Raw genomic sequence first — 15202 nt, forward strand, 5'->3', positions numbered from 1 at the left:
GTTTAGTCAAGAAATTTGGAAAAGTGTAAAAATTTAAAATAAAATTTAGCCATAAATCCTACCACTAAAAAGTCACCCATTGGTAATCATTTGGTATATGTCTTTCAGTCTTTTTTATTCATAAAAATGAAATCCCCGTCTCCTCTATTATTTCAGTAGTTATTATATCATAAGTAGTTTCTCATATGAATTAATATTTTTTCAAAACATGATTGCTGGGGGAACACAGGATTCCATTATACGTAATGATTCCCCTAATATTGGACATTGAGGTTGTTTTCAAAGATACACTATTACAAATAATGTCATGATGAACAACTGTGCCAATCAACTTTGAATCAACCTAAAAAAGTGGTGGTGTAGTGGTTAAGTGCTACGGCTGCTAACCAAGAGGCTGTCAATTCAAATCCACCAGGGGCTCCTTGGAAACTCTATGGGGCAGTTCTACTTTGTCCTATAGGGTCGCTATGAGTTGGAATCAACTCGACGGCAGTGGGTTTGGTTTTTGTTTTTGAAAAAAGTGTTAAACAACAAAGGCATTTATTTCCCCAAATATAGCCTTTAAAATCTACAATTTGTTTTGTTTTTCCTAATTACAATAAAAAATTATTTTTTTTTCCCTATGGAATTTGCCTTTTATGACCCTATATGGAAATATCCCAAATCTGTCAACTTTTGGATCTTAAATTTAAAAAGTACTAGAAATTTTAATTTGTAATTTAGAAGTAAAAATAATTTGCCAAGAGAGAGCAACTAGGGTATATAGCAAGGTGTATATAAATTTCTGCATGACAGACTGACTTGATTTGTAAACTTTCACTTAAAGCACAATAAAAGTTAAAATAATAATAATTTGCCAAAAGGAACACACAAAGCAAATTATTGTGATAAAATTACTTCTAGCTCCGAATAGTCACTTCAGAATAGTTCAGGAAGTAGGATAAATTCCTGCTGGTAGTTGAAATAACAGTGGCATAGCTTCCAGCATCACAGCAACACACAAGCCACCACAGTACGACACACCGAAAAATGATGGGAAAACTCCCCTAAATGACAGTAAAGATATTTTTGGTTTAAAAGACCTAAACTCACACGGAAAAAAGAGATGACAACTTTTGGGTACTTGGAAATCAGACAGATGAGTGGCAAGTGACTTACCAGTACTGGGAAGCTAAAACCCAAGCCATCAGTACAGGGAGTTCAGGAACAAGCCTATTTATGCTGAAGAACTCCAGAAAATCTCAGAAACTGGAGACACCGTATACTTCTAAAGGTAGAAGTGAAAGCAGAGTCAAAAACAGAGAGATCAGCTGAAAATCTCCCTCAGATTCTCTCCTCTAAGAAAACAATGGAGACTAACTCCTAATTCTCTAGAAAGGCTAAACTACAACAGACAGAAACAAGAGGATTATGGTACAGAAGGGAAGGGAGTGTAGAGAAAACAGGGAGTAAAAGCCAAATCTACATACTGAGCATGCTGTGTAGTGAGATAGTGAAGTTGTCCCCACTTCCTCCCTCAACTAGGCCAACTGTTCACATCCACAACTGGAAGGGGAAAAAAAAGCATATTATTTATAAACATGGAGGTCAAAGAGTTGCAAGCAATTGCCTCTGGAGAATAAGAATGGGGAAAGAAAAGAATGGGGCATGACTGCTACTTTTTATTATAAACTGTAGACAAAAGAAAAAAAAGAAAAAGCTGGCTGCCTCTACAATGTCCATTCTTGTTTCCCTTCCTTACTAACACAATCATAGGCAAAAACACTTTCTAACATTTTTTTTTTTTTCAGATAGGGACAGCAAAAAAGATGGAAGAAGTCATTTAGTAGGATTTAGGGCAAGCTTTGCTGGGCTTATCAAAAGAGACAGCCTGCTCTTTCCATTTACAACTTAGACGTGATGGCTGGAACTCCAGCAATTATTTTGGATCATGAGGCAAACAAAATTGGAAGTCAAGGATGATGATAAAGCCACCATACCACTCCAACACTATGCAAGACTTTTCAAACAAAGGAAAAATAAGCCTCTACCTTGTTTAAGTCACTTAAGTCAGTTCTCTATTAGCAGCAAAATGCAATGCCCGAAACTTAAGCCTTGTATGACTTTTTAAACTATGTACATATAAAACACTGATAAAAATTAAGTGAATTAAAAATAATGCCAATAGCAAGAATTGATAAAAAGGTGATTATTCTACCCTAAAAACCTACTCACAGAATTACAATATTGTATCAATTCTATACCAAGATTAGGAGAGATAACGATTACTTTCTCTTAAAACAATACAATTTTTCTAAAGTAAGAGATCTGAATGCATTTAATAAAACAATGAGGCAAATCTTTTTGTTAGATTCTTACACACCTATTACAGTAGTTGTTTAAAAATTAAGGATCATTAAATAATTTTTTACAATTTATATCAGCATTACATTACAGTATTTACAACTATATCAGCAGTCCCAAAGTAAGGGTACAGCAGAGTTTCTCAACCTCAGCACTACTGGTATCTTGGCCTGGATAGTTTTTTGTTGTGGGGGCTTCTTGTGCATTCTAGGATTTTCAACAGCACCCTGGCCTCTACCAACTTGATGCCAGTAGCAACCTCCAATCATGACAATCAAAAATGTCTCCAGACATTGCCAAATGTTCCCTGCAGGGAAAAAATCTCCTCCAGCGGAGAACCCCTGCCCTAGAAAAAATATACTTGTTTTTGCAGATCATTTAATGTCTCACCAGAAGCATGTGGCTTTTCTAGTTAAACAGCAGAATTTTAGAATCATAACATTTCTAAATCTTCTCTCAAGTTTATTGTACAACACAAACTATAAGTGAAATACAATTAGATGATCTCTAATGTTACTCTTAAACCTCCAGAGGATTTCACATGGGAGAAATATTAATAGCCTCTCTTATTTAAGCTTGTCTATGTGCTTTCTAGGTGAAGGAGCCTGGGTAGTACAAGTGGTTAAGCACTTAACCGAAAGGTCGGAAGTTTAACCCCACTGGCAGCTCTGCAAAAGATATGGCAGCAGTCTGCTTCTGTAAAGATTTACAACTTTGGAAACCCTATGGGGCAGTTCTACTCTGTTCTACAGGGCCGTTATGAGTGGGAACCTAATCATAGACGATGGGTTTTGGGTTTTTATGTGCTCAGTAAGGAGCCTTGGTGGCACAAACGGTTAAGTGGTGGTTCAAACCCACCCTGTGTTCCTCAGAAGAAAGACCTGATGATCTGCTTCCATGAAGACTACGGCCAAGAAAACCCTATAGGGCAGTTCTGCTCCGTCACATGGGGTTGTTATGAGTTGAAATCGGCTTGATGGCATCCAACAACTACATATGCTAAATACATCATTACTAAACACTTCACGTTCATTCTCTCATTTTATACTCATCCTCATGAGATTTCTATTAACCACACTATAATAAGAAATAATTTAAAAATCTAACACATCAAAGTGTTTCCACAAATACTTATTCATCACTTATTATATTCACTCTGGAAATCCTGGTGGTGCAGTGGTTAAGCGTTATGGCTGCTAACCAAGAGGTCATCAGTTCAAATCCACCAGGCGCTCCTTGGAAACTCTATGGGGCAGTTCTACTCTGTCCTACGGGGTCATTATGAGTTGTAATAGACTCAGCATCGATGGGTTTGGTTTTTTGGTTTATATTCACTCTGGCACTGAACTAAGAGGAAAGTACCTTAATTTGCCAAGTTTACAATCAACCCATTATAAAAAATTTTTTCAATATACTTATATAGCAACAAAATAAGTTAAATTATTACAACCTTCAGGACTCAAGAAAATCTTCACAACACCTTACAAGTCAGAGAGACAATAATTATCTGTTTCTTGAAATATTTTTTACAACTCTGGAATAATGAAAGAGTACTTTTTATATTGTTTCCTCCATGACTCCCTGAGTACTTCCAGTAAATTTATTCCCTTTGCACCACCTTGCCAAGTAATTAATTCAGTTTATAATTACTTGAGGATTTATTTGTAATCTCAGTCTGGCTTTCAACAGAAACTGAAGGATGAGTTCAAATCCCAGCTTGTTCACCTAACAGAATTTAGACAACTTAAATTTGTTCTGGCCTACCTAAAGGGCTTTGCTGCATAGGTTAAATGACATTAAGAGTTAGTAAACTCTCGATAAACTATTTTTCCCATCTTTTCATCCTCAAAGCATAATGAAATATCAGGGGCTAATTCTACTGAAACATTTTTTGAGAGTCTACTAACAACAGCCAAGGGAGAATGTGATAAGGGCGGCCAGTCCAACATTACCAACAGCATTTAACTATTCGGAAATCAACACTTTCAATCTCCTACATCTATCGTCTCAAAAATCATTTAAGCCTAGGGAACTACTCCTTTTACCTGAGATTTTACAATTACTGGTAATGTTTCTCAAATAGAGAAGTATATCATCGAATGCATTGGATGTGTGTATAATGTATCATTTATATTATCTATCTTTCTTTCGTCTTCTGCTTTATTTTTCCTTGTAGTAAAAGACACAAGAACTTCTCTTGAAAAGAACTGTTCCTTCCTCTCTTCCTTCACCTACACAACTGCCAAGAAATTTTGATTCATATTTCCCTCTAAAGAGGGAAGACAAACTGGAGCCTTTCTTCTCAACTCAAGGCTAGTTGTATAATCCATATCTTTAGTTAACTGTCACCTACCTAAGTGCATATTAACCATTTCAGGATTACACAATTAAGTCATTTTACTAATGAATGCAACTTGCTTCATATTACCCTCAATAAATATTAAGACACAAATGTTTAAAAAGAAGCAATCTTTAACTGGAAATTACATTATAATCTACTGCTAACCTTATTGTCAAATAAAACTGAGAATTTTATAATCTATTGTGTTCAAGTCAATTCCAACTCCTAGTGACCATATAGGACAGAGCTGAACTGTCTCATACGGTTTCCAAGGCTGAAATCTTTATGGAAGTAGACTGCTACACCTTTCCCCAAGGAACAGCTGGTGGGTTCCAATCGCTGACCTTTCGGTTAGCAGCCGAGAGCTTCGATGACTGCGCCACCAGGGCTCCTATAAGAATAACTATACTAGAATTTTATTAATCAGTGGACAAAATTCAACTGATGAAGGTAATCTTTTTTTTCCATCTACAAGTTTTAATACAGAAAAGGGCTTCACAAAGCTTACATACAAGATGGTGCTAGGACAGGAACCCTGAGACAGATCTATTGATAACCTAGACATCATAAGGTTTCAGGTAAAAGTTGGTAACATGGAAGTTTGTTAGTGTAACACTCATAATTTAGCAATATAAAATGAAAAGTCTTTCAGTTCTGTTTACTTTTATGTCCTTGGATATTTAGGAAGTAGTGGAATTTTATAGTCAATCTTATTTGTTCTTAATGTTTATTTCAAAAAATAGAATTAGAGTAGTAAAAATTCTCCAAGTAAACTTGACCCTCAAATAAAACCTCAAATTCTACAGCAGTTAACCATAAACGACTTAATTGTGAATAATCATAAAATGGAGAATACGCACTTAGGTAAGTAACAGTTCACTAAATATATAGATAATCATCTGATCAAGTAAACTAACAAAGCTAAATGTAACCAAAAACCAAGCTGCTCATTTATAATACAAAAACCAAAACAGAAAAAAACAGAGTTTCTACCAGTCAATATACGAAAAAGATAAAAATGTAACCTAATTTTCAGAAGTTTAAATTGCCTGTAGATACTGAGTCTACTGATAGCATGGTTTGGGGAAAGCCATGAGTCAGAACTGATTTCAAGGCAACTCATACTGGTAGTTGTGAAACCTATAGTTAGAAAGCAAGTGCTCAACAAACAATGAACCTCTAAATCCAGTGAATATCAATACCAAAAATAAAATACATTTTCAAGAAAGTCACCAAATACAAGGCAGCATCAATGAAAAAGGACACACACTTCATACCAAACAGTTTCCACCTACAAACCAACTTAACTGTGACACTGGTCAAAAGAAAAATGAAATCAAGAGACAATTTAAACTAAAGCATTAAAAACTTAACTGAAAATGTCAGCTCCATCCTTTTAACTACTCTTATACTGTTTCCTGAAAGGCAGTTTAAGAACAAATAAGGCTATTTTATAAATGCTGGAAAGGGCATAAAATCCAGTGTCAGTGAACATGATGTCCATTTCTTCTTAACTTTAAGTCCTGCTTGTTATCAGAATGAAATTAATAGCTAACTGATTCAAACTCATTTACCTACTATCCCTATCAGATGAAAAGAGAAAACTGAGGCATAGAGAGTTTAAGTAACTTGTCCAAGGTCACAAAGCTAGGAAGTGGTGAAGCCAGGGTCTGAACCCTATAAAAAAATATACGTATGATAAACAAAGGGGGGAGGGTGGGAAAGAAACGATTCTTTTGCAAAACAAGAGTATTGTGTATGAGAACAAAACGTTTAAATTATAAATACATGCTGATTTAAATGCAGATTACACAAATTTTACCCTAGATAAGTACTCTGGCGCTGTAATATTTTACTACATTTAAATACTTTAAGCTATATCAAATCGACAGTCGACAGAATAAAGAAAAAAAAATTTGTACCGTCATCGTTCGAACACTGTATTTCAAAGGCTAAAATACACTGTAACGTGAAAGACAAGGGTATGTAACTAGAGCAATAGTCTAAGGAAAACGACTTTCTTGCAGAGCAGTTAATTAGGAGAGAGAGTGAGTGTTTAGGGGAAGTGGGAGGAAGCGAGTAAGAAAAGATGACAATCACACAGCCTTAACCCACCCCTCCTCCAGCCCCAAAAAGTAACCAAGTCACTGTGGGTCAACACTGAAGCCAACCGAAGAAGTGGCCCAACGGGATCTTGAGAGGGGATGACAGGAGACCCTAAGGAGAGGGGGAGGGGAGGCGGTGACAGGAGAGGGGGCAGTAGAGAGAGGGCATGCCTTCCATCCCAGAAAAAGGGGAAAATCCTGGGGCAAGCGGCAGAGAAGGGAAAGCAGGAAATGTCACAGAGGGTCCAAATGAGGTGAGGAAAACAGCGTAGGAAACACAAGAAAGGCGGGACCCTCGGGCAGGAAGGGGTCTGTCTGGGGCATAGGCGGCATGTCAGTACAGAGCTTTCCTGCCAGCTGACCCTGCCGCCCTCTCTCCAGCGCCTCTGACAAACCCTCACTTCTCGACAACCCTAAGCCCGCAGGTCACCACGGTCCCGCTCCCCCACCCCCCACCCCAAGCCGGATAGGTGGAGGGGGGAGCGTCGTCCTCACCCTCCTTGTGGGCTGGAAGAACTAGCACCGGACAGAGCCCAGGCTAGGGGGCGAGATGGCCAAAAGACGCAGGGAGGCCCTGGCCGGGGGTGACGAGACGGGGCGGCCGACGGGCGCCTCACCTGACAGAAGCGTCGGCAGTAATCCCGACTGCTGATTCCGACGCCGCCGCCGCCGCAGCTGCCGCCGCCAGCGCCGCCTCCGCCGTCACCCGCAGCTCTAAGCCTCTCAGGCCCCGGCGGGGACTCCACAATGGCCACGAGCTCTTCTCCGAGGCGTTCGGCCTCTTGGTCGCTCTCTTCCTCCGCCATGAGGCTCTCGCCGCCCAGCGCGTACCAGCCCCTGCGCCGCCGCCGCTGTAGCTGCCTTGGCTAACCTCCTCCTCCTCCTCTAGTTCCCTCCCCCTTCTCTCCTCCCTCAGCCGGACAGGGGCCCCACGGCTGGGCTCTACTTCCGGCTCCGCCCACCCACGCCCCCAGCTTTCATTGGTAAAATATGCAGTCAGTCATGTTTATGCCCGCCTTTCCACTACCATTGGTCAAGTCAGCCGCCTGTTTGATAGGGACGCTGTCCGTTGGTCAATACCGCTCGGCGGTTGCTGGGGCCCGCCTACCGGGCTCTGCCATAGGCGGCGCAGGAGGACGGGGCGCGGCGGGGGACACGGCGGCCGCGGCGGGGCTCGATCGGGCAACGGCGGCGGCGACGGCGGCAGCTACTAGTTCTCCTCCTTCCTCATCCCTTTGCTCCTTATCTTCCTCCTTTCCTTTCCGGCTGTGTCTCCTCCACTTCCCCTAGCGGCAGCCCCGATCCTACGGTACCAAGGAGCTGGGGAGACCGAGGGTGGGCCCGGCCGTTGGTGCGGGCTGTGGGCCCCGGGCCTTCCGTCCCGAAGCGGGAGCTGGGGGCGGGGCCGTGGCACCGTTGTCGGCGGGAGGAAGAGGGAGGAGACGGGAAGCCTGACAGCGGCCGCCTCCGCCTGGCGCCTGCCGCCTCCTCCCGTGAGACTACGGCCAACTCCTGTCGAGTTCCCGGGCCTGGGGCAGCTGGGACTCGGCCCTGCCCAGCTAGCGGGGCCGGGGCGGCGGGGCGCCGGCGTGCTGGGTTCGACTCGGGAGGAGGGAGTCAGACGCTCGGGAACGTCTCGAGCCCCGCCTTTCCCTCCCCCGCTCGAACCCCAGGGCCTGGGGAGCGCGAGAGGATGCTGGAGGGACCTGGGGATCGGGGTTGTGGGGTAAGCGTTGGGATCGGGGTTTGTGGTGTGGAGTTGTTTTTAGAGACACCTGCCTGGTAGTTGTTGACGTTCCTGGTCATCTTTTCATCCACCTTTCTTTCCTTCCCCCTGCCCTTCCCCCATTTTTTCTTTCCATTTGTTTTTCGTATTTTACAGTAAAGGCATGACTTTCCGGTACCGCAGGGAAAATAGGGTGCAAGCCCAGAAACTGTTTCCCCATCACCACTTGTTGAAAAACTGATTTGGAGGCATCTCCGGGTTTGAACCAACGTAAGGTGCCAGGGATTGATGCGCCTCTGGTTTTGCTTGGAGACCGTTCACTACTAAGTATCAGGACGTAAACAACTGGAAACTAATCCGGTAAACATTTTCAAGTTCCGATGAGTTTTATTTTGATCCAGCGAAGGATTGGCTTCTTCTCTTTTGTTGTCTAATTCTTGCTCTTAACTTTTTAACGGCCTTGTTTGTTTAAAAAATATATATATATCTTTTGCTGAAAACACTTTTGTTCTTTGAGTATGTAAACCCGTGCATTCTCTGACCTTTTGGAAGTTAAAAGACATTGTATAGAACTTTCACATTAGCACATGGGATTGAGCATTTTACACATTAAGGAATTATGTGCCTGTTGATTGTTTCACAGTTTAAAAGCTAAATATTTAGAGGCAGAAGATTTTTCATGTAGAAAGTAAGATTTAATTATCCCTGGACAGAAGTATTTGATGTTTTGCGTAAGTAGATTAGAACCATTAATCATATTTAGGATTGACTCACCGTAGGAGTATAAAACATACTGTAAAAGTACAAATATGTGTAATAGTAATTCACTGACTACTATGCAAGAATCATACTTGTTTTGCCTGCCATTGTAAAGCCATGGCCTATCACATTGTTCCACACATAAAATCCATGTATGAAAAAAATCTAAAGTAAAAAAAAGAAAAGAACATAACCCAGGGTATTTACATGTTAGAATTTATCATGCTTGCCAGAATTTCTGTGAAATATTGAGTTATTCTCTGGATTCTTTGTATCCACAAGTGTTAGCAACTTAAAGTTCTTTTGAGAAAGATTTTATGTTATAAACAAACCTGTTGTGGTCCAGTCCGTTCCAACCCACGGCGACCCCGGGTGTTACAAAGGAGAAGTGCTCCATAGGCTTGTCCTGGCTGTAATTCTTATAGATCACCAGGCCTTGCCTTCCTGCCACCGCTGGTTAGATTCAGGCTTTGCTAGCTGCTCTCTACTGTGATTCACAGAGTACTACATTGTTTCTGGAAACTCTGGTGGCGTAGTGGTTAAGTGCTATGGCTGCCATCCAAAGGGTCAGCAGTTCGAATCTGCCAGGCACTCCTTGGAAACTCTATGGGGCAGTTCTACCCTGTCCTATAGGGTCACTATGAGTCGGAATCGACTCAATGGCACTGAGTTTGGTTTTGGTTTACATTGTTTCTGATTACACTTAAGAAGCGTGGTTTTTCAGAGCATACATTGGAAGTATGTTTATACAGAACAGAATTCCATTTTTAGTTCTATCAAATGTATTTTAATTTCTTAAACCTAGATTAACGTAAATATTTATAAGTGCTTAGCCTGAAGTCATGGCCCCAGGTAACTACTAAGACGTAAGTAATGATTTTGAGTACTTGGCACAGACTAACATGTGTTTATTAGCTCAGGTTTTCAGTGCTTGTAACATGATTTTGGCACTTAGTCCTATGAACATAAAAGTTTGCTGCTAGAACCTACTCAGACATTATTAAGCTGCATCTGAGTTAAATAAAAATTTGGATAGTGAAGATTTTTCCATCAGCATTTTTTGATTGAGCATCTATCATATGGTAGGTGCTAGGTTAAGTTCTTGATTTTTTTCTTTTAACTTACTAGTTAATAAGTGAAGTAAATATTAATGCCATGTAATTGTTAATATTAAAGAAACACACGAAGTATTAGAAAAACACTTTCCATATCTTGATTATAATCTTTTAGAAAACTTAGGAGAGGTATAAATGCATTAAAAAATAACTTACTCAGAACTTTATCTTTGCTTTAAAATTTAAATCCATTTGGTCTGTGTTTCTTAGTTTTTACTTTTTTGTCATCACAGCAGTTTTGAAAATTCTGTTCATATAGAATTACGCCAGTTTAGTGGCCCACCTGTTTAAACAAACTTCGTACACAATTCCCCACAATTTTATTCCTGAAATCAGTTGTCATAGGGTTATGAAGGGAAAGAAGCTTTTTTAAACTTGGATAAGATTAGTAAACACCCCAACTGTTGATCCATGATTGGGTTTTCCTAAAAGATAGTAGTATCTGGGACAGTTTCAGTTTTTTATTCATTCTAATTGATTTGAATTTCATAAAAACCAAGAAATGGGCCTAATTGTTATTTTAATAGTAACTTTATCTGGTTTTTGCCTTTCCTTATCTGTTCCAGGTAAGTTATAACTTAATGGACACAAATTTTGCTAATTTGAAGTAAGTTTTTTAAAGTCCTTAAACACTTGTTTCTCTCATCTTAAAAGGTCCCTTATTCAAAGTCAGAATGGAACGATTTGTAGTAACAGCACCGCCTGCTCGAAACCGTTCTAAGACTGCTTTGTACGTGACTCCCCTGGATCGAGTCAGTGAGTTTGGAGGTGAGCTGCACGAAGATGGAGGAAAACTCTTCTGCACTTCTTGCAATGTGGTTCTGAATCATGTTCGCAAGTCTGCCATTAGTGACCACCTCAAGTCCAAGACTCATACCAAGAGGAAGGCAGAATTTGAAGAGCAGAACGTGAGAAAGAAGCAGAGGCCCCTAACTGCATCTCTTCAGTGCAACAGTACTGCGCAAACAGAGAAAGTCAGTGTTATCCAGGACTTCGTGAAAATGTGCCTGGAAGCCAACATCCCACTTGAGAAGGCTGATCACCCTGCAGTCCGTGCTTTCCTGTCTCGCCATGTGAAGAATGGAGGCTCCATACCTAAGTCAGACCAGCTGAGGAGAGCATATCTGCCTGATGGGTATGAGAATGAGAATCAGCTCCTCAACTCACAAGATTGTTGACAAGGAGGTTACCACCATTGTGATCAAGATAAATAATGTGGAGTATTAAAGTTATGTGTTACTGTGTGGCTCATTTTTATATTTATTTCATTAAAATCATGTGATGCAGAATAGTTTTGCAATATGTATATAGCTGCAGGAAAAAAAAAAACACCACTGCAAAACTTACTGTTAATTTTAGTCACCAACGGTATAAAGTAAAACTTAGGTTTAGAATGTGCCTAGGATACCTGAAACCTGATGGTTATCTTTAAAATTGATGGTTTTTCTCCTGAAATGTGCATGGAAGAACTGCCTTGCTATTTTACCCTGTTGCCATGTATGACTATTCCTTGGGAGGTTACTTAATTATTCTGATTGAAGATTGGCCTAGGAAATGGAAGCTGCTGCCAGGCAACACCACTCACAGTAACTTAAAGGAATTATTTCTGATTAGAGGATCGTCTTCAAAAAGGAAGGGGTGGGAGGAAACTGTTCTTTTATCTTCAAATCCCTAGCAGAAATGACTGTTTCCAATTGTGCTTCACTTGTATGTGATGTTAACTATTCTTCAGTCCCTCACTGTCTTTTTTCCCCCTTGTTAAAGGCTGATTGTTCTGTTCAGTAGCAGCTTCGACTGACCAAGAAAGGAGCCCTGGTGGCGCAATGGTGAAGTGCTCAGCTGCCAACTGAAAGGTCAGCGGTTCGAACTTACCAGCTGCTCCATGGGAGAAAGATGTGGCAGTCTGCTCCCATAAAAAGATTTACAGCCTTGGAGACCTTAGGAGGCAGTTCTATTCTGCCCTATAGTGTCGCCATGAGTCGGAATCAACAGCAGTGGGTTTGGTTTGGGTTTGGTCAGGTGACCAAAAGACTAAAATCTTTGTTTTAATGTCAGTGCCAAAAGCCTTAAGAATTTTTGCAGTGACAAGATTTTAGTCTCTTCACAATAAATATTTTTTAACCATAGCATTTATTTTAAGCATCATCTTGGATTTGCAAACCTTTGTTATGTCTCGGTTTTAAAAGAATCCAGGATTGGCAAGGTACACGTTATATGGTTGAGTTTCTGTTTTTACAGAAAATTGTTAAATACTTCTTGACTCACAGATCAGATAATATGGAAATTACTTTCTGTACATTAATTTTTCCATGTGATTTTATAAGAGATTATTTAGGTAAATAGACGAAGAACAATTAATTTCATTCTTACCTGCTTTGCCTCTGGTGGTACAAGGTTCTGAAACATGATCGTAAACAACTCTCTAGAAATTCTGGCAAGATTTTTGTAGTAAAGATCTGGCAGTATCCTGCATAACTATTTGGGAGGGGAAAATAATCAGTTCTGATAAAGGTCAACCATATTCAGGAAATGATCTCTCCAAACCTCACTATCCTGTAAGGTTATCAAAGTAGCTTAGTCCAGCTAAGTCCTCTCCATCAGAGACATAAGTTATATTTTTAAAAATATAAAACAAAAAACTTGGATTAGAGCTTTAAAAAAAAAAACCTTAGTTCTTTGAAAATATTCAAGTTAAAAATATTTATAAAATATTTCTATTACAAAGCACTGACAAATGATTCCCTGTGTGACTTGGAGTTATCTTTGAGGTCATTGTACTACAAATCTTTGTTTAAAAAGCCAAAGTCAATAGGAAAAAAGTTATATTTTTTGGAAACAATTCTGCATATCTAAGTTTCTTTTACAGACTTAAGTTTCTAGTTCCTCTTGTCAAAGTGTCCATCGCATTTCAGATTATATGGTTCTTTTTAACTTTCAATAAGCCTGACACCAAAAAGAGAAAAGGCGCTTATCAAAATGTGGACAACCATTTTTTTTTTTCTCATTCTCAGTTAAAGTAGCATAACAAATGCCTAGAACACTGCTGTCATTGATAAAGCACAAGCTTTATCAGCAGCTAAACAACCAAAATGTCCTTTGCTTTTACTTCCCCTAGAAATAGATTTGCAGGCAACCATGTTTAATTTGAATTATCCTAAAACTAGGAAATAAGTGAATCTTTTTGTCATTTTCAGAATACAAATATAAGGTTAGATGATACAATCATTCTAATTTTTCTAAATTCTCTGTGATTCAGGTAGCCCTGTACTATTTGGGTGTTAATTTGTATTGACAGCAAACAGCTGCACAACAGCTTGAGTAGTCCTAAGCAATAAACTGGATAGTGTTACAGTAGAAAAACGCCATCAGTATTTCATATATGAGTTTCTGTTATTACTGATTTGATGATCATTTAGGTTTCCTATATGTAAATGTATTTCTCCAGGCTCCTGTTATACACTATTTAGGGACATTCTGTTAGGATTACATGTCCTTAATACCCTTTTCCATCCAGCTGTGAGAGTTTAATACTGATGTTTCTTTACTGATTATGAAACGTTCATTCCTTGAAAATGGTTAACTTTTGCCTTACGGTTAAAAAATATGTAAGGCAGAATGATTGTTTTCACCTTTTCAAACTTGTACAAATCCGTGAAACCATGGTTGTCATGTGGTAGATCACAAATGGAAATGTCTGAGGCATATGCTACTTTGGAGGCGTAGTGAACATTGTGTACAGAAGCTTTCGATCTTAACTATAGTGTTAGTGTGATGCTATACTATTGGGAAAAAATAGCAACCTTTTTTCTATTTTTTAAGTTGTATGCATAAACATAAGATTTGTAATGTTTCATTTATAAACTGCCTTCTTCACATGCTTACCTGTTAATAGTGTTTTCTTGAAGTATGATAGTACGTCTTCCAGAATTTCACTATATGCTTACATTAAATAGTTCCTAGATTGTTGAGATGTTAAATTTCTTGTTGGTTTCTTCTTGATTCTACAGGGCATATAGCAAGCCTGAAGGACATTGTAATCATTTCTTACAGGGTGAAAATTTAGAAGAATTGTGTATGAGAGCCTATATTGTTATTTTATCCATTATCATCTCTGAGTAAGACTTTTTTTTTTTTAAACAAATGCTACTTCCAGTTCATGCATTTGGCCCTGCTGAATTTTCAGGGACCAGGAAACTTTTAAGAAAAAACATCTGTATCTTACAGTTCTAACCAATTACACATCAGCTTGAGATTGTTCTGAAGCATTAATTGCTTAAAAACTATTCTTATAACAGTTGGCAAGATCTCCGAGCTGAAAGTTCCATGTAAAAATTTTGCCTGAAATAATATGTACACGAATGTTAATGGAAAACATATAAACAAAATAAAATTTAAGGTGGCCCAAAACTAAAGCCATAAACAAGTTTGTCATTTGGTGCTTAGTCTTTGTAAGGGCTCTCTGTGGTTTGCTTTGCCCCAACTGCCATTAAATAAGGACAGATCACCTTTAAAACACAATAAGCGTCTGAATCATTAAATCAAAGATTAGTTATGTAATTTTGCTGAAAATTTTATCCTAATACAAATTGCTTTAGCTTCTGGTCAGCACCGATTATGAATAGTGAAGTGGTTATCCTAAACCTTGGTTTTTCTCATCACATGCTATCATAGGTTTCTGAGGTAAATAGGTTCTTATTTAGTGCTATTCTGCCTGTATCCAAAATACTGTACTAATTAATAATTTACTGTGTTCGTTTTTTTATTCCTGTGCTTATTTTCTTTGCTCACGCATGTATCCTTAGTATAAATGTGT

The 15202-nt window shown here is 39.2% G+C and overlaps 2 protein-coding genes across 3 annotated transcripts in view; one reads left to right on the forward strand and one right to left on the reverse strand.

The window, feature by feature from the left end:
* The window catches only part of ZNF654 (zinc finger protein 654), a 102259-nt gene extending 94583 nt beyond the window's left edge, over window positions 1–7676 (reverse strand). Inside the window, exon 1 of one of the 2 annotated variants that reach the window (XM_064273086.1) lies at window positions 7407–7676. In XM_064273086.1, the coding sequence (XP_064129156.1) occupies window positions 7407–7595 (189 nt within the window). In that variant the 5' untranslated portion in view covers window positions 7596–7676. The remainder of the gene's footprint in view (window positions 1–7406) is intronic. The other variant, XM_010590384.3, reaches the window with a different exon arrangement.
* A 253-nt stretch (window positions 7677–7929) lies between these two features.
* On the forward strand, window positions 7930–14521 carry CGGBP1 (CGG triplet repeat binding protein 1). Its single transcript, XM_010590382.3, has 3 exons — window positions 7930–8098; window positions 8672–8875; window positions 11044–14521. Exon 3 carries the CDS (start codon window positions 11064–11066, stop codon window positions 11565–11567), a length of 504 nt encoding a protein of 167 aa, XP_010588684.1. The 5' UTR covers window positions 7930–8098; window positions 8672–8875; window positions 11044–11063; the 3' UTR covers window positions 11568–14521.
* The last annotated feature ends 681 nt before the right edge of the window (window positions 14522–15202 follow it).

The sequence above is a fragment of the Loxodonta africana genome, chromosome 20 (assembly GCF_030014295.1).
Source record: "Loxodonta africana isolate mLoxAfr1 chromosome 20, mLoxAfr1.hap2, whole genome shotgun sequence".
NCBI classification, from domain to species: domain Eukaryota; kingdom Metazoa; phylum Chordata; class Mammalia; order Proboscidea; family Elephantidae; genus Loxodonta; species Loxodonta africana.